The 18523-nt window shown below is 44.6% G+C and overlaps 1 protein-coding gene across 1 annotated transcript in view; it reads left to right on the top strand.

The window, feature by feature from the left end:
* The window catches only part of LOC311527985 (uncharacterized protein), a 32020-nt gene extending 15340 nt beyond the window's left edge, over positions 1-16680 (top strand). Inside the window, exon 3 of the mRNA XM_084642504.1 lies at positions 16175-16680. Within this exon, the coding sequence (XP_084498630.1) occupies positions 16175-16524 (350 nt within the window). The 3' untranslated portion in view covers positions 16525-16680. The remainder of the gene's footprint in view (positions 1-16174) is intronic.
* The last annotated feature ends 1843 nt before the right edge of the window (positions 16681-18523 follow it).

Here is an 18523-nt window from a genome sequence, read left to right as displayed (position 1 = left end):
ATTGTTTAGCCTGCAGAAGAGAAGAATGAGGGGGGATTTGATAGCTGCTTTCAACTACCTGAGAGTTAGTTCCAGAGAGGATGGTTCTAGACTATTCTCAGTGGTGGAAGAGGACAGGACAAGGAGTAATGGTCTCAAGTTGCAGTGGGGGAGGTTTAGGTTGGATATTAGGAAAAACTTTTTCACTAGGAGGGTGGTGAAACACTGGAATGCGTTGCCTAGGGAGGTGGTGGACTTTCCTTCCTTAGAAGTTTTTAAGGTCAGGCTTGACAAAGCCCTGGCTGGGATGATTTAATTGGGTATGGGTCCTGCTTTTGAGCAGGGGGTTGGACTAGATGACCTCCTGAGGTCCCTTCCAACCCTGATATTCTATGATTCTATGACCCCTCCCCGACATGTAACTTGGGCAGCTCCAGACCTATCTTTCCCAGTTTGAGAATCACTCTGGGGCTTACGTGGGAGAGAGGCATCTGGATGCCTATCATGAGGCAATAGTGTGCATGCTCAGGCAGCGGATAAGTGCCTGGTAATCTAGAGGGAGGCTGCCGTGGGCATGCCCAAAGGAAAAAAGGTAGGTGCTGAGTGAGTTTAGGCACCTAACGGGTTAGGTGGCAGCCAAGCAGCAGTGTTGTGGATTGCAGTGGTGCCTGAAAATGGGACATAGGCACCTAAGTACCTTGGTGGATCCCACCTTAAGTAATTGGGAGCTAGTATATATCACAGTATTAGAGGGAGGTAAGTTCTTCTAAGTGTTTCAATCTTTTACTGGTCTTGCCTGGGTTCTGCTTTAGCCAGCTGCTCTTCCCCCAGGTGCTCATTTTGATCAGGCAGTGAGAAAGCTGGGAGATGGTGTCCCATATCTTTGACATAAAGGAGATGTTGAGCTGGATGTGGCCTGCACCCAAGTGGCATTTCAGCACCTGTTGTCACGCTGGCTGTCCCAATAACTTTATATAAAGGTTGAATACTATTGTGGGAGAGGAATGAGCTGTTCTGCTTTAGGTGTTTAATGACATTACATTTTTGGTGTAGAAACACAAACCCCATATCTCTCAGGTCTCACAGAGAAGAGTGCATTTACTTCTAAAATGCATTGATTTTGTAACTTGAGAACTAAACATTTTCTGTTAATGATTTTTGATATTACACAGTTTTTACTATTTCACTTTAAATTGCATTTATGAATTCTGTTTTTTCTCTGTATTCATCACTTTGCTAATACAGTTTGAGCTCTCCTATTCTTCCTACTATTTTGCTGTGGTTTCAATAATCTCCCAAATCCTTTTTCCTGATCAGAATGCAGATGGATACTGAAGATGGAAGTACTACTATCTTTCTTTATGCTTAATTCCATCAAATGAGGAGATAATACAGTGCTTCTTCTTAATTGTTTGCTTGGCCATCAAGTTTTGCATCATCCCCACTTGTTTCAGTGGTAGCCCAGTACAGAAAAGACAGCCCTCAGACTATACAAAACTAAAAAGGATTTTGACTGAATTGCCCCCTGTATACAATTTAAAACAGAATAAAACTCACTTGCTTTGATAAATGGAGCTTTTCTATCACTACTAATCCTTACATAAAATGTTCTTTTAAAACTTTCTAGGGAAAAACTATGTAAGTATGAAGAATTCAGAGAGCTGTAATTTGGGAAGTGCACATTTGGGTTCAAACCCCTATTTGTATGACTAATAAATGTGTCTTTAGAATAACTTGTTCCACCAAGCAGAAATACATTGCAAAATAGTACTTTGCAGCAGTGACATTGGAACAATTGTATAGTGGGGGTGTTGAAAGCCACTGAACAAAACTGCAAATCCTGTATATGATAGAAACCACTTCAAGCCCGGGAGTGCTGCCACACCCCCAGTTCCAGCAGCCCTGCCTTACAGGTGAGATCAGCCAAGCCCCTCTGTGAGGGGAGGGCTCCTGCCTCATACTGGGAATGAGGGGCGATCAACAGGTTATCTCAAGTGCTTATATACAAATGCACAAAGCCTTGGAAACAAGCAGGGAGAACTGGAGGTCCTGGTGATGTCAAGGAACTATGACGTGATCAGAATAACAGAGACTTGGTGGGATAACTCACATGACTGGAGTACTGTCATGGATGGTTATAAACTGTTCAGGAAGGACAGGCAGGGCAGAAAAGGTGGGGGAGTAGCACTGAATGTAAGGGAGCAGTATGACTGCTCAGAGCTCCGGTACGAAACTGCAGAAAAACCTGAGTGTCTCTGGATTAAGTTTAGAAGTGTGTGCAACAAGAGTGATGTAGTGGTGGGAGTCTGCTATAGACCACCGGACCAGGGGGATGAGGTAGATGAGGCTTTCTTCCGGCAGCTCACGGAAGCTACTAGATCGCATGCCCTGATTCTCATGGGTGACTTTAATTTTCCTGATATCTGCTGGGAGAGCAATACAGCGGTGCATAGACAATCCAGGAAGTTTTTGGAAAGCGTAGGGGACAATTTCCTGGCGCAAGTGCTAGAGGAGCCAACTAGGGGGGGCGCTTTTCTTGACCTGCTGCTCACAAACCGGGTAGAATTAGTGGGGGAAGCAAAAGTGGATGGGAATCTGGGAGGCAGTGACCATGAGTTGGTTGAGTTCAGGATCCTGACGCAGGAAAGAAAGGTAAGCAGCAGGATACGGACCCTGGACTTCAGGAAAGCAGACTTCGACTCCCTCAGGGAACGGATGGCCAGGATCCCCTGGGGGACTAACTTGAAGGGGAAAGGAGTCCAGGAGAGCTGGCTGTATTTCAAGGAATCCCTGTTGAGGTTACAGGGACAAACCATCCCAATGAGTCGAAAGAATAGTAAATATGGCAGGCGACCAGCTTGGCTTAATGGTGAAATCCTAGCGGATCTTAAACATAAAAAAGAAGCTTACAAGAAGTGGAAGGTTGGACATATGACCAGGGAAGAGTATAAAAATATTGCTCGGGCATGTAGGAATGATATCAGGAGGGCCAAATCGCACCTGGAGCTGCAGCTAGCCAGAGATGTCAAGAGTAACAAGAAGGGTTTCTTCAGGTATGTTGGCAACAAGAAGAAAGCCAAGGAATGTGTGGGCCCCTTACTGAATGAGGGAGGCAACCTAGTGACAGAGGATGTGGAAAAAGCTAATGTACTCAATGCTTTTTTTGCCTCTGTTTTCACTAACAAGGTCAGCTCCCAGACTGCTGCGCTGGGCATCACAAAATGGGGAACAGATGGCCAGCCCTCTGTGGAGATAGAGGTGGTTAGGGACTATTTAGAAAAGCTGGACGTGCACAAGTCCATGGGGCCGGACGAGTTACATCCGAGAGTGCTGAAGGAATTGGCGGCTGTGATTGCAGAGCCATTGGCCATTATCTTTGAAAACTCGTGGCGAACCGGGGAAGTCCCGGATGACTGGAAAAAGGCTAATGTAGTGCCAATCTTTAAAAAAGGGAAGAAGGAGGATCCTGGGAACTACAGGCCAGTCAGCCTCACCTCAGTCCCTGCAAAAATCATGGAGCAGATCCTCAAAGAATCAATCCTGAAGCACTTGCATGAGAGGAAAGTGATCAGGAACAGCCAGCATGGATTCACCAAGGGAAGGTCATGCCTGACTAATCTAATCGCCTTTTATGATGAGATTACTGGTTCTGTGGATGAAGGGAAAGCAGTGGATGTATTGTTTCTTGACTTTAGCAAAGCTTTTGACACGGTCTCCCACAGTATTCTTGTCAGCAAGTTAAGGAAGTATGGGCTGGATGAATGCACTATAAGGTGGGTAGAAAGCTGGCTAGATTGTCGGGCTCAACGGGTAGTGATCAATGGCTCCATGTCTAGTTGGCAGCCGGTATCAAGTGGAGTACCCCAAGGGTCGGTCCTGGGGCCGGTTTTGTTCAATATCTTCATAAACAATCTGGAGGATGGTGTGGATTGCACTCTCAGCAAATTTGCGGATGATACTAAACTGGGAGGAGTGGTAGATACGCTGGAGGGGAGGGATAGGATACAGAAGGACCTAGACAAATTGGAGGATTGGGCCAAAAGAAATCTGATGAGGTTCAACAAGGATAAGTGCAGGGTCCTGCACTTAGGACGGAAGAACCCAATGCACAGCTACAGACTAGGGACCGAATGGCTAGGCAGCAGTTCTGCAGAAAAGGACCTAGGGGTGACAGTGGACGAGAAGCTGGATATGAGTCAGCAGTGTGCCCTTGTTGCCAAGAAGGCCAATGGCATTTTGGGATGTATAAGTAGGGGCATAGCGAGCAGATCGAGGGACGTGATCGTTCCCCTCTATTCGACATTGGTGAGGCCTCTTCTGGAGTACTGTGTCCAGTTTTGGGCCCCACACTTCAAGAAGGATGTGGATAAATTGGAGAGAGTCCAGCGAAGGGCAACAAAAATGATTAGGGGACTGGAACACATTGAGTTATGAGGAGAGGCTGGGGGAGCTGGGATTGTTTAGCCTGCAGAAGAGAAGAATGAGGGGGGATTTGATAGCTGCTTTCAACTACCTGAAAGGGGGTTCCAAAGAGGATGGCTCTAGACTGTTCTCAATGGTAGCAGATGACAGAACGAGGAGTAATGGTCTCAAGTTGCAGTGGGGGAGGTTTAGATTGGATATTAGGAAAAACTTTTTCACTAAGAGGGTGGTGAAACACTGGAATGCGTTACCTAGGGAGGTGGTAGAATCTCCTTCCTTAGAGGTTTTTAAGGTCAGGCTTGACAAAGCCCTGGCTGGGATGATTTAACTGGGAATTGGTCCTGCTTCGAGCAGGGGGTTGGACTAGATGACCTTCTGGGGTCCCTTCCAACCCTGATATTCTATGATTCTATGATTCTAAGCTGCAGGATTCTCAGTTAAACACCATTCTACCTGCCGTGGATGCTGAGTGTTAGCCCTGAGAAGCTGCATACTGAAACAGCAATTGGCTTTTAATTGGGCTGTGTTAGGAACATGTGTATAACCGGACAAAAAGGAAAAAGCAACAGTTAGACGATACCCAACCAAACTGCCAGATAGCTCTCTGGAGTTGGGCCAGTAAACCCGATCCATATGGCAGGGGCTCAAATTGACCTCACCCATGGGACAAATCAGGGGTAAGGGGCAGAGGCTGAGGGCGGAAGGACTCTGTCTGTCCTTGGAGAGTTTCTCCCTACTACTTTAACTGGGTGGGATTTGTCTCCCCAGGCCTTGTTCCCAGTGCAGAATGTGTCACAGGGACTGCCTAGAAATCCTGCCCATCCCCCGGGTCGGATCTTAATGGATTGTAGGCGATCTACAGGAGGCCAAGTCCATGGACGAGGGGGGCTTATGCTTCCCCAGCAACTCTATGCCCACACCCACATCCCCTCCACAAACATGTGTACCCCTGGTAGCACATGATTCCAGACTTCCTTGCCCCACCTTTCCGAAAGAGGGACCCTCACTACAGATGGAGTTCTGTGGGATGAATAACCTGGGACTGTCTTACTTCAGAATCTCTGCGGGGCAGGAGGTTGGATGAAGTGTGTCTCCATCTAGTCCCTGTTCCCTCCCACTGAGCACATCCTGTATGGTCTGAAGGAAGAGGAGATGTCACTATACTGGTAGCTGAGCACCCCTTCCAGCTTGCAGGGGAGAGAGCATATGTGGATCTTCTCTTTAACACGCTAATCTTGGAGACACAATCACCTCTGTTGTATGGAGCTATGGAATGCTTCCTATCTTCTGTGTGCTGCATCTTTTAAATGTCTGATACACCCCCTATGTAATGTGCACAACAGCCATTTTCTTCTTGCCTGTAATAACTTCACACTGAACTGTTGAGTGGAGATATAGGCCAGCATTTGCAAAAGTAACTGGTGATTTTTGGGTGCCCAATTTGAGGCATCCTGAAGGAGCATCATAAGAACAGCCATACTGGGTCAGACCAAAGCGATAAAATACCAGTTGACGATGTGATTGTGGGGATGCAGATTGTATTTAAAAAAAAAAAATCTGTAATAAGGGGCCAGAGCCACACATAGATACACGCAGCAAATTTCCAAGCCTCTGGCAGTCTGATATACAAAGTCCACAATCCCTCTCCATGTGCAGGTCATACCTGTTGTGCTCTTAGCCACAGAAGCATTTATAATTTCCAGTGCTGAGGAATGGATTTTTTTCCCTGCTGCAACTTACTTTTGCTATTTCATAAGAAGATAAGAATGGCAATATTGGGTCAGACCACAGGTCCATCTAACCCAGTATCCTATCTTCCGACAGTGGCCAATGCCAGGTGCCCCAGAGGGAATGAACACAACAGGTAATCACCAAGTGATCCATCCCCTGTCGCCCATTCCCAGCTTCTGGCAAACCAAGGCTAGGGACACCATCCCTGCCCGTCCTGGCTGATCGCCATTGATGGACCTATTCTCCACGAACTTATCTAATTCTTTTTTGAACCCTGTTATAGTTTTGGCCTTCACAACATCCTCTGACAAGGAGTTCCACAGGTTGACTGTACGTTGTGTAAAAAAATACTTCCTTTTGTTTGTTTTAAACCTGCTGCCTATTAATTTCATTTGGTGACCCCTGGTTCTTGTGTTATGAGAAGGAGTAAATCACACTTCCTTATTTACTTTCTCCACACCAGTCATCATTTTATAGACCTCAGTTATATCCCCCCTTAGTAATCTCTTTTCCAAGCTGAAAAGCCCCAGTCTTTTTTAAATCTCTCTTCATATGACAGCCGTTCCATACCCCTCATCATTTTTGTTGCCCTTTTCTAAATCTTTTCCAAGTCTAATATATCTTTTTTAAGACAGGGCGACCACATCTTCTCGCAGTATTTAAGATGTGGGCATACCATAGATTTATATAGAGGCACTATAATATTTTCTGTCTTATTATCTATATCTTTCTTAATGATTCCCAGCATTCTGTTCGCTTTTTTGACTGCCGCTGCACAATGAGTGGATGTTTTCAGAGAACTATCCACAATGACTGCAAGATCTCTTTCCTGAATGGTAACAGCTAATTTAGACTGCATCATTTTATATGTATAGTTGGGATTATGTTTTCTAATGTGCATCACTTTGCATTTATCAACAAAGTATTGAATTTCATCTGCCATTTTGTTGCCCAATCACCCAGTTTTGAGAGATCCCTTTGTAGCTTTTTGCAGTCTGCCTGGGACTTAATTATCTTGAGTTGTTTTGTTTCATCTGGAAATTTTGCCACCTCACTGTTTACCCCTTTTTCCAGATTATTTATGAATATATTAAATAGGACGAGGCCCAGTACAGACCCCTAGGAGACATCACTATTTACCGCTCTCCATTCTGAAAACTGACCATTTATTCCTACCCTTTGTTTCCTATTTTTTAACCAGTTACCAATCCATATGAGAACCTTCCCTCTTATCGCATGACTGCTTACTTTGCTTAAGAGCCTTTGGTGAGGTACCTTGTCAAAAGCTTTCTGAAAATCTAAATACACTATATCCACTGGATCCCCCTTGTCCACATGCTTGTTGACCCCCTCAAAGAATTCTAGTAGATTGATGAGGCACGATTTCCCTTTACAAAAACCATGTTGACTATTCCCCAACAAATTATGTTCATCTATGTGTCTGACAATTTTGTTCTCTACTATAGTTTCAACCAGTTTGCCAGGTACTGAAGTCCAGCTTCCTGGCCCTGTAATTGCCAGAGTCTCCCCTGCAGCTCTTTTGAAAAATTGGTATCACATTAGCTATCCTCCAGTCATTTGGTACAGAAGCTGATTTAAATGATAGGTTACAGATGACAGTTAGTCATCCACATACATGTGAATTGCTAAATTGGATATAAGGATGTTGAAGAAAGGCATGAGAATAATATTTCTGCGTCAGGTCCTCTTGTATGATTCCCCCGCCCGGCCCCTATCATCCTGTCCACAGAGAACTCTGTGAAAGAGATGCACCTGTACCACATACCTTGTGTGCTAAGAGGACATGAAGAAAACCTGATGCATTATGCTCTTGGAAGATTGGGGAAAATTGGCATTTTCACAGAATAAATAGGATGTTGCCATCTAGTCATGCACAGCCCCGCCTATGTATGCATTTATACCATGCTTATCTCTGGTGTCTAAGGATCCATGGGAAATACTCCCTTCAGCCCTTTGGAGATCCTGCCTCTCTGACCCTCCCAAACCCACACAACAAAACTAGAAGTGTGTTTGGCTCAGGTGCAATGCTGTCATTGGTCCCCTATGGAAATGCACAAGCTACCTCCCCATCTGAGGTTAGTTAAAGGAACTGAGGGGGAATTGATGGTGCAACAAGCAGCACTAATTTACATGGGAAATTGCCATGTGACTTGACTAGGAACATGCTGCACAGGGTAAATAATCCCTACCACCATCCCTTTATGGACAGCGATGTTCACCAAACTGCATTTATAATCTGGTCTGGTATTAGCACAGAGCAAGTGTCAGTCATTTGATCTTTCCACCCGCTTCAAATGGCAAATGTGGGTATGGAGCCACTCTACACACACTGCTGTGGAAGGCTGTATAGGGACTGTCCTAAGGCTGTAAGATCTTGCTCTCCTTTCTATTGCTATAGATGAGGAGCATTTTGCTCTTGTCCTTAGTTCCTTTCAGTCCACGTCTGCAATATCATAATGACTGTGTAGGTGGGAGGATTCATATAATATAATGAAAGTCACTCTGGCTTTTAGAAATAACATTGCTTCTCCTACCTTTGGGCCCCAAATCTCTCTCAAATGCAGGAAGCCACAACCACCCCATTTGTTTTGCAGTGTTGCTGTCTTTAAAATATCTAAATTCTGCATTTTTGGGGGTTGTACTTAAATATAGGCCTCAGCCTACTTGGGATGGCTAGTGCCATGATTGCTGCAAAGTCGTTGTGCTCAGTTAGGCATAAGAACTGCAATTATTCTGCTCCTTATCTCCTATGCCCTTCCAAGTGCATGCACCCATACTGGGGGAGGGATTGGGGATGGACAAGAATAATCTGTTTGTTTATGCATGTGAATCAGTCAGGGATTTTTCCCTTTCTCCTTCTAATAACTTGGGGGCTGAGGTAGTTCACTGGTCATGGTTTATGTTAAGATTCCATTTGATAAAGGGTTCAGTGTTTGAATCCATTCTTAGTGCCACGGGGCAATAGATTGGTTATAACCATTTATAACACCTACTGTTGTGTTCATACCTATAACCCATACTGCTCATGTCTGGAACATGCTTACAACATCAATTATAATTTATTAATGGAACCTTTAATATAAAATATGACTGGTTGACTGATGGATTCCATATGCATTTTGGGTCATAGGCTCCATGCTGTAGTAAAAAGGTTTAGGAATTTCTAAGATTGCTTGTTCTTCCATCCCCACGAGGCCCACAGGAGGGTGTAGCAGTTGGGGGAAGCATCCACAAAGTCCCCTCTGTATTTCCTGTACAGTGTCCCCTCAAGGGGAAAGGTTTCTGGGGCTGTAGAGCAGGGACAGAGGCAGGCCTCCTGATGCCATGGATCATGGTGTTTCACAAGGAAGGATACCCCAGCATTGAATAGGCAGGTGCCTTCTGCAGGGATAACAGCCCCTCTACTGCCTTAGTAGCAAGGCTCTTGATGTGGTTGTTGGTTAGGTCACTTGGGATACTGAGCAACAGGCACGTTCAGTGGACTTGGGGGGAGAGTTAGCAGAACATGGAACATGACTCCTAATTGGCTTTCTACACAGAAACCCACCTGGTTGGCAGACAATTGTGCTGTACAGTACATCTAGAATAACTTTGGCTGGAGGGCAAATCAGCAATTCTCCAAAAATAATAAATCAGCAAAGCTCTTTTTGCACTGAGCACCCATGGAGGGATATTGTTGGGGTTCTGGGGCAAGAAAGGGACAGAGATCTGGAAGAGGAGAGAGGCACTGCAGAGGTTCCCTTCTGCACACGTGCAGAAAAGATGCACTGGGCTATCCCGACACTTCCCACAAAACTGATCTGTGTGTGTCAACGCTATTCCTGCCATCTAGTTCTGAGTGGGTGGGAGGAGAAGTTTTTAGTAACTAATGTAGAGTAGAGCATGGCTAGAAACACCTATTTAAAGCGATAAAATACCAGTTGATAATGTGATTGTGGGGATGCAGATCGTATTTAAAAAAAAAAAAATCTGTAATAAGGGGCCAGAGCCACACATAGATACACGCAGCAAATTTCCAAGCCTCTGGCAGTCTGATATACAAAGTCCACAATCCCTCTCCATGTGCAGATCATGCCTGTTGTGCTCTTAAGCCACAGAAGCATTTATAATTTCCAGTGCTGAGGAATGGATTTTTTTCCCTGCTGCAACTTACTTTTGCTATTTCATAAGAAGATAAGAATGGCAATATTGGGTCAGACCACAGGTCCATCTAACCCAGTATCCTATCTTCCGACAGTGGCCAATGCCAGGTGCCCCAGAGGGAATGAACACAACAGGTAATCACCAAGTGATCCATCCCCTGTCGCCCATTCCCAGCTTCTGGCAAACCGAGGCTAGGGACACTATCCCTGCCCGTCCTGGCTGATCACCATTGATGGACCTATCCTCCACGAACTTATCTAATTCTTTTTTGAACCCTATTATAGTTTTGGCCTTCACAACATCCTCTGACAAGGAGTTCCACAGGATGACTGTGCGTTGTGTAAAAAAAATACTTCCTTTTGTTTGTTTTAAACCTGCTGCCTATTAATTTAATTTGATGGCCCCTAGTTCTTTGTGTTATGAGGAGGAGTAAATCACACTTCCTTATTTATTTTCTCCACACCAGTCATCATTTTATAGACCTCTATCATATCCCCCCTTAGTCATTTCTTTCCCAAGCTGAAAAGTCTTCAGTCTTATTAATCTCTCCTCATATTTCAGGGTAATACTCTGATTCCTGCCACACCTCCTCTACTTCCCATCCCCCAAATGCTGCCCCTTCCCCTTCGCATGGGACCATATTTGTGCTGCAGGTCAGTACAAAGTGGCAGCATACCAAGTAGTAGGTTTTAGCTTGCATGTAGAATTTGTAATAAGTTGCTACGGTGTTCAACACGTAAGCCATGGGAGCATATGGCTCATTGTTTTTCGTACTTGAAATGCTGGCACCGAGTAGCAGAATTACATCAGTGGAATTACGTGTAAGATATTGCTTTTTATTTTGTAGCTTCTGCCTGTAGAAGAGTTAATAACACATCTGGCTAAGTTAGAGCATGAATGCTTGGCTTTATAAATGGAGATTTTGATTCTGCTCAGATGAGTTTCCAGAAGTTGTTAGGGAAGAAATAATTATTCAGTGGAGGCTTGCATATGACTGACTGTTTTGAGTTACGTGTCAAAGATTTAGTTTAGCTGCAATGACCCAGTTCAACTAAATTTGACTCCACTCTCAACATGAGAGCAGATGTAAGCACAACACCCTTAGCCAGTACTAGTGTAAAATTTGCTTATATTGGTTTCTGTTCCAGTTAGTTTAACTGGCGGAAGTATTTTCTTTTCTTTTTTTAAAAAAAAACACAGGGGGGATCCCACAGGCTCCACCTTGTTAGTCACGTTATGCTAAGGAGTTCGCACGTGGAACAAAACAGGGGGAACTCCACACTGCCCTGAAGAGTTATACTGAAACTGAGCAGCAAACAGATTTCTTCCTGTTACAGGTAGACCCAGTACTTACATATGTCTCCGACTATCTGGAACAAGTGAAAATCAGAGTGTTCCTTCTGTTTCTCCCATGATTTATGGTGTATAAATTGTTCTGAGCCACTAAAGCCCCATGAGGAAATCTTTGAAAAACATTAGTTGTTGCTCATTTTTTTTTTTTGAGGACTCTTTGTTGCTCAGCTGCTTCTGTGAGAAGGGAGACAATGTCATGGTGAGAGAAATGAAAAACGATTTCTGCAAGGGGGGGAAGGTAGTGATAGGTGGACTTGGGGCCAATAGTGATATCAAGACTGCAGACCATGATGCAGATGTGAAATCTGAGTCAATGTAGCTATGTTTGAAGATGGTTTGGGGTTTGTTTGTTTTTTGCTTTTATTTAAACAAGAAAGGCCTGTCTCCAGGCCTGTCTGCACGAGTTTCCAATCATGGCTTTTTTTTAACCACACAGTGACAGAGATCTGAACCAGTTAAATCAAGCATTACTGAACGTAGTCCACATAGCACTTTCTCTGTCTGCCAAACCTGTGTGCTAACCATGCATTCACATCCAAATCTATGATGCTGCCTAACAATGTCTACGCACTGGTGCACAGTGGGAAAATCTGAGCAGCTATTGTGTAGTGCAGCGGTTCTCAAACTGTGGGTTGGGACCCCAAAGGGGGTCGTGACCCGGTTTTAATGGGGTCGCCAGGGCTGGCTTAGACTTGCTGGGGCCTGGGGCCAAAGCCGAAGCCTGAGCCCCACAGCCTAGGGCTGAAGTTGAAGCCTGAGGGCTTCAGCCCTGGGTAGCAGGGCTCAGGTTACAGGCCCCCTGCCTGGGGCTGAAGCCCTTGGGCTTCAGCTTTGGCCCCCCGGCCCAACCCAGGGCAGTGGGGCTCGGGCTTTGGCCCTTCCACCCAGGACAGTGGGGCTCAGGCAGGTTCAGGCTTCGGTCCCCTCTCCTGGGGTCACGTAGTAACTTTTGTTGTCAGAAGGGGGTCACGGTGCCATGAAGTTTGAGAACCCCTCGTAGTGCTTCCACTGGTGCAGAAGATTTTGGTTGGGATTTTTCCAAGATGTTCCCATACCGCTATTCAAGATTGTGGGCTTCGCCTAAAAATCCCAGATGACTCTTTGGCCCCTTTCCATTATGGAGATCTTGGGCCGCGCCTGGCAAGTTTTGAAAGTTTGCTGCTTGTCAGCCTTGAAAGCAAACAGGTCAAAAATGATTGCAGAAGACTGACCATTGCTGTCCCTACATGTTGCTGAGCTGAACTGCAAGGAAACTAGACTCTCTGGGCAAGACCCAGCTCTCTCCGTTGGTGGGCTATTATTGTGGCTGGCTTGGTTGACATATGCAATATTGCATGCAGAACCTAAATGTTGTTACTGAATATAGAGGCTAATCTGGAAGGTTGTACATTAATTCCCGCAATAACCTCATGATCATCAACACACTTCCATACAGCTATGCTATAGTTAGTTTCTAATTTTTTAAGCATTAGGAAAAAAACAGTAACCTTTGACATTGCTAGAAACCTCACCCTTAAGACTGTATACAACATTGCAAGAAAAGTCCACATACCTGGGTTTTGTATGCAAAACCACTCTCGTTTTTCCTCCTAATAGTTTCAAAGTTATAAGAGGTTTTTTCATTTTCTTCTTTGTAGGCCCCACTGGTGTCACTCTGGTGCTCTAGGCTGTTCTGCTTGCTGAGGACAGTAAAGGGAGTGATTCCGTGGTAAAAGCCAGGGAGCAAAGACTGTTGCCAACTTAGCTACTTTGTCACTAGATTTAGTGACTTTCTGGTTTTCCGAGCGAAAAAAGAAGTGTCAAAGTGACCAGTGACAAATTTAGTGATTTTCACTGCCAATTACAGTGACATTCAGAGAAAGAAGTCACCAATATGTATAGTCACAAAATCATTCACCAGCAGCTCAACTGTGTTAATAAAATCCATTCCATACTCTTTTTACTACTTTCTTTTCACACCAAGTCAATGTCATTATGTCTCAACTGTCATCAGTAGGAATCGCATTCCAGAGTTTCTTGGGCTGAGATCGCTATAATCTGCAAGAAAGGAAAAGAAGTTTGTGGAGTCTAATTGCTAAATCCAGGCACATTATGGAGAGAGAAGTACATTAGCCAGGGCTTGTTTTTAGCCAAATGTTTTCTTTCTCACTGCGTAGGTAGCATACCCTGCGATGCAGTGAAAGATGGCTAATGTAGTGGGCAGGGTGGGGGAGGCAGGTTAGCCAGTGAGGAGAGCCGCATGGATGGAAGGTGGGTGGGGTGGGATGAGACAGGGCCATGTGCCCCAATGGGTAGGAGGCACCATGCCTCCAGGGAGGAAGCCCTTATTACAAGATTAAAGGTGGAGCTAGCTTGATTTTGGCTCCCCTTTACTCATTCCCCTGGCTTGGCCTGGGACTAGCTGCCTATCTGTTTTCAGAAATCAAACCCTGGAAGTGGGGGAGAAAGGGGTCCGGCTAGTGGATTTTTGTTTTTAAATCTACTTTCTTGGTTCCCAGCAGCACTGAGCTCAGGTAAGGCAAATGCCCTCCTCCCCCTGGCTCTGGGCCCTCCCTTCCACTAACCTGTCGGCTCAAATCCAGGCAGGCAAGAAAGGCGAGGCTGTAATTAACCAGCCCCAACCGATTTGGGCTGCAGTGGGACGAAGATATTTTGCAGGTTTAGGTATGCCCAGTGCTTAATCTGTGATGAAAGAGGGGCCAGGGCTCAGCTTCCCTCAGTCCTGGCACGCCCCGGCACAAATTAAGCACTGCCCAGAGATTCTGGGGCTACGACCTGCCAGATGTGTCCGATTGATAAGAAGGACCCTCTCTGCTTTGGGGCTAATGAATATTCCCCCTTTAATGATGTGTGTTTCATTGATAAAGCAACTATGGGGTTGTTTGTTTTGTTGTGCTTTTAATTAAAACTATTTGATCCAGAGGGGATGTGGAGAAGAAGGATTTACAAAGCTCAGCTGTACAGACTTTGCTGTTTGTCTGAGAGTCCAATTTCCACCTGTTTAAGGGGGCCAGACTGCAATGGCAGAACCTCTCATGGTCCTGATTAAATGCTCTCCCCCTCTCCAAGCCTATTCAGCAGAAGGCTTAAGGTTTGTACGTGAGCCAGTGGCCCTCTGCTCATTGGGAAGGGTGCTCTGTAATTGCAGCCCAGGGCGACTGGGGTTGGTTAATTTCTTTCTGCCAGCTTAGGTTTGAGCCGACAGGTTAGTGAAAGGGAGGGCCCAGAGCCAGGGAAAGAGGACATTCGCCAACAACCTGCCTCCCCCACCCTGCCCATTTCATTAACCATCTCTCCCTGCATCACAGGATGTGCCACCTACTATGCAGCAGCAAGAAAGAACACATTGGCTAAAAACAAGCCCTGGCTAATGTGCTCCTCTCTCCAAAGTGCACCTGGCTTCAGCAAAATATTTAATTAGCTTCCACAAACTTCTTTTCCTCGCCTGCAGATTATAGTGATCTCAGCCCAAGAAGCCCTGGAATGCAATTCCTTCCAAGGACACGCTCAGTTGAGAGGTAATGACATTGTCTTGGTGTCCAACAGAATGTAATAAGAAGAACATGGAATGGATTTTATTATCACTACTGAGCTATTTGTGAATGATTTTGTGACTATACTGGCTTGGGTATGCGCGAGCGCACACACACGCATATATAAAAATTCTCTGTTGAATTCTCAGGAAATTTTGTTCAATGACTTCTTTTGAGTGCTTAAACAGCTACATTTAGCAACTTTTCAGGGTTTGTCTGGTGACTTCCTGCTATGTGGAGTTGGCGACACTTCCAGCAGCTGACTCCTTTTTTCCTGAGCTCCTATCTTTTTGGTGCCTAGAGCTCAGCCCCACAGACATAATGACCAACTTTCCTGGTTTCATCCTCCCTGTCCCAGAAAGCAGGCATACCCCTCAACAAAACAAGGAAGTGGGAACATAAGAGGTAAATCACTATGGCAAAATGACAAAATTCAAGAGGTTAAATGAGCCAAATAAATTTCCTTCAGGAAAAGGAAATGAACAGGGATTGAAATGGAGGGGAAGGAGGAATTACTATTCCCAGCTCTAGTCACAAACAACTCTCCTCAGATGAATAATCAAGATGAGATGCTATTCACAGGATCTGTGGATGTTCAGAATATGATACTGTGCAGCGTTTCACTGGGCTCCTTGAGCCTAGCTTACCCTCTTTTGGGCATAAATTTGCCTATGGGCTTGTTGGCACTTTCTTAATTGTGGGCGAGGTAGTGAATATATGGTGTGTCTCAAATCCCACCCCCATTGGTGGCACCAAACCGAGACATCATTCAGGACATTTTGCACAAAAAGTATGGGGAGTTCTCACACTAGACTCTACAATGTTAGGTACAGGGGGTCCCCGGTATACATCTCCCCTTTGTTTATTGTTTTGGATATTGTTTTGTATATTGTCACTCATCAATAGGGGTACGTGTTCTGATTTACGTTGGTCCTGATCTGCATATCGGATTGGGACTGACGTTAATTGGAACATGTTCCCTTATTCTACAGTACCGTACTTGCATCCGCCGGCCACGTTCAAGGCTTATTACCTACAGAGGATGTTCTCCATGCTGATTAAGGAGACGGCAGGTGAAGGAAAGCCCAGTGTAAAGCAGTTTTGGAAGTCCTACAACATCTTGAACTGCATGGAAAACACTGACGTGTCGTGGAAAGTGGTCACTTTGCAATATATGAACAGCATTTGGCACTGTGCATGGCCAGATGCTGTCCACAGCTTCATGGGATTTGATGCCCTTCCTGCTCTCGAGCAAGAAACTGTCAGGTTGGTGAAGGATGTCAGCTTCGAGAAGGAAAATGTACTGTACAGGAGTTGTTGGAGTCTCATGCCGAGCAACTGACAAATGAGGAACTGATTTGAACTGGACCAACAACGGATATCCGAAGAAAGCAAGGACGACGACGATGATGATGATGATTGATGATGTAGGGCAGGAAGCCAGGAGTCTGACAACAAAGAATCTCTGCCATGTACATTGGTCAAACTGGACAGTCTCTACGTAAAAAAATAAATGGACACAAATCAGACGTCAAGAATTATAACATTCATAAACCAGTCGGAGAACACTTCAATCTCTCTGGTCACTCGATTACAGACCTAAAATTGGAAATATTACAACAAAAAGACTTCAAAAACAGACTCCAACGAGAGACTGCTGAATTGGAATTAATTTGCAAACTGGATACAATTAATTTAGGCTTGAATAGAGACTGGGAGTGGATGGGTCATTACACAAAGTAAAACTATTTCCCCATGTTTATCCCCCCTCCCCCCCACCCACTGTTCCTCAGACTTTCTTGTCAACTGCTGGAAATGGCCCACCTTGATTATCACTACAAAAGGTTTTCTTCCCCCCCATCCCCTCCCCGCTCTCCTGGTGGTATTAGCTCATCTTAAGTGATCACTCTCCTTACAGTGTGTACGATAACACCCATTGTTTCATGTTCTCTGTGTATATAAATCTCCCCACTGTATTTTCCACTGAATGCATCCGATGAAGTGAGCTGTAGCTTACGAAAGCATATGCTCAAATAAATTTGTTAGTCTCTAAGGTGCCACAAGTACTCCTTTTTTTTTGCTTTATACTATATTTTTGTACTGTATTTACTATATTAAATGTTCTGTGTTTGAACGGTGTTAGTAGGGTTCTACATTATTTTATTCAATGTTTTATGTGTAAAATGTGTACTGTATAACCTGTCATCCTAAAAAGGTACACTGTTTAGGTACACTGTTTAGGCAAAAAGCATTGTCATAGGTGAGTGTGGTGAAGTTGTGAACGCATCCCTCCCTTTATTCCACTATGTCTTGTGGGGAAAAATTCCCTGGTGTATGTCGTTTCAATATCCATCAATCTTTTCAAGAATGCAACCTGAATGTATACAGGGGACCCCTGTACCTCAAGTTCATCATCGAATTAGTGACGCCAAGCCCAGAGATGAATGGGGTAGTTCACACCTCTCAAAGCTACTGTTCCAGGTTCTCTGCAGCCTTCTCTCAATCCGTGCATATTTTTGTGGCTTTCTTAATCATACGCCCAGGTCTATACTAGAAAAAGTTTTGCCTTGCAATTCCCTCCTAGTGTAGATGCAGCTTCTACTGGTATCAGAATGCTTTTGCTGGTGTAGTTTATATCACTGTATTGTCTAAAAGCTGTAGCCAACTGTTTGACTACACTTGCAGTTTGTTCTTAAGAATGGTCAAGAGACCAGATAACCAAACTTATGGCTGGTCTATACTAGAAAAGTAGAGCAGCCCATCTATGTTGCTCAGGAATCCACACCCATGAGCTAAGCTGACCTAAGTCCACATGTAGACCATGCTAGGTCAATGGAAGAATTCTTCTGGAGATCTAGCTACCGCCTCTCAGGGAGGTGGATTACCTAGGCTGACAGGAGAACGCTTTCTGTCATCGTAGGCAGTGTCTATACTGAAGCATTTCAAGTGTACACAAGCACTTAGCCAAATTTATTGTCTAAAGACAAAACAGTTCAATATGAAAAGGAGACATGTATATCCCCCGAGGAGCAATTCTTATCTCTCAACATGTTCACCTTATACAAAAGATATGTTTCAAATATATGCATTTTAGCTATTTATAGTATGTTTACAAGTTACAAAAGTCCTTACAGGACACTAAAATCCAACCCACCAGTCCATAACATTTCCTTAACTTGTTGCTTGGTTTTGTACTTTTCTTGTCTCTGGTTTGGATACTACATTCCAAACCAGCTGCCCGTGAAGGTAACTATTCTAGGACACAGAACAAAAGTATTTTGATTTTGACAGATTTTGAATTTTCAAGTGCCAAAGCTGACTTCAGTGTTGCAGAGTGTTAT

The sequence above is a fragment of the Lepidochelys olivacea genome (assembly GCF_965140295.1).
Source record: "Lepidochelys olivacea isolate rLepOli2 genome assembly, chromosome: 10".
Classification (NCBI taxonomy): domain Eukaryota; kingdom Metazoa; phylum Chordata; order Testudines; family Cheloniidae; genus Lepidochelys; species Lepidochelys olivacea.
The sequence above is the reverse complement of the archived record's forward strand: the minus strand, read 5'-3'. Positions and strand labels throughout refer to the sequence as shown.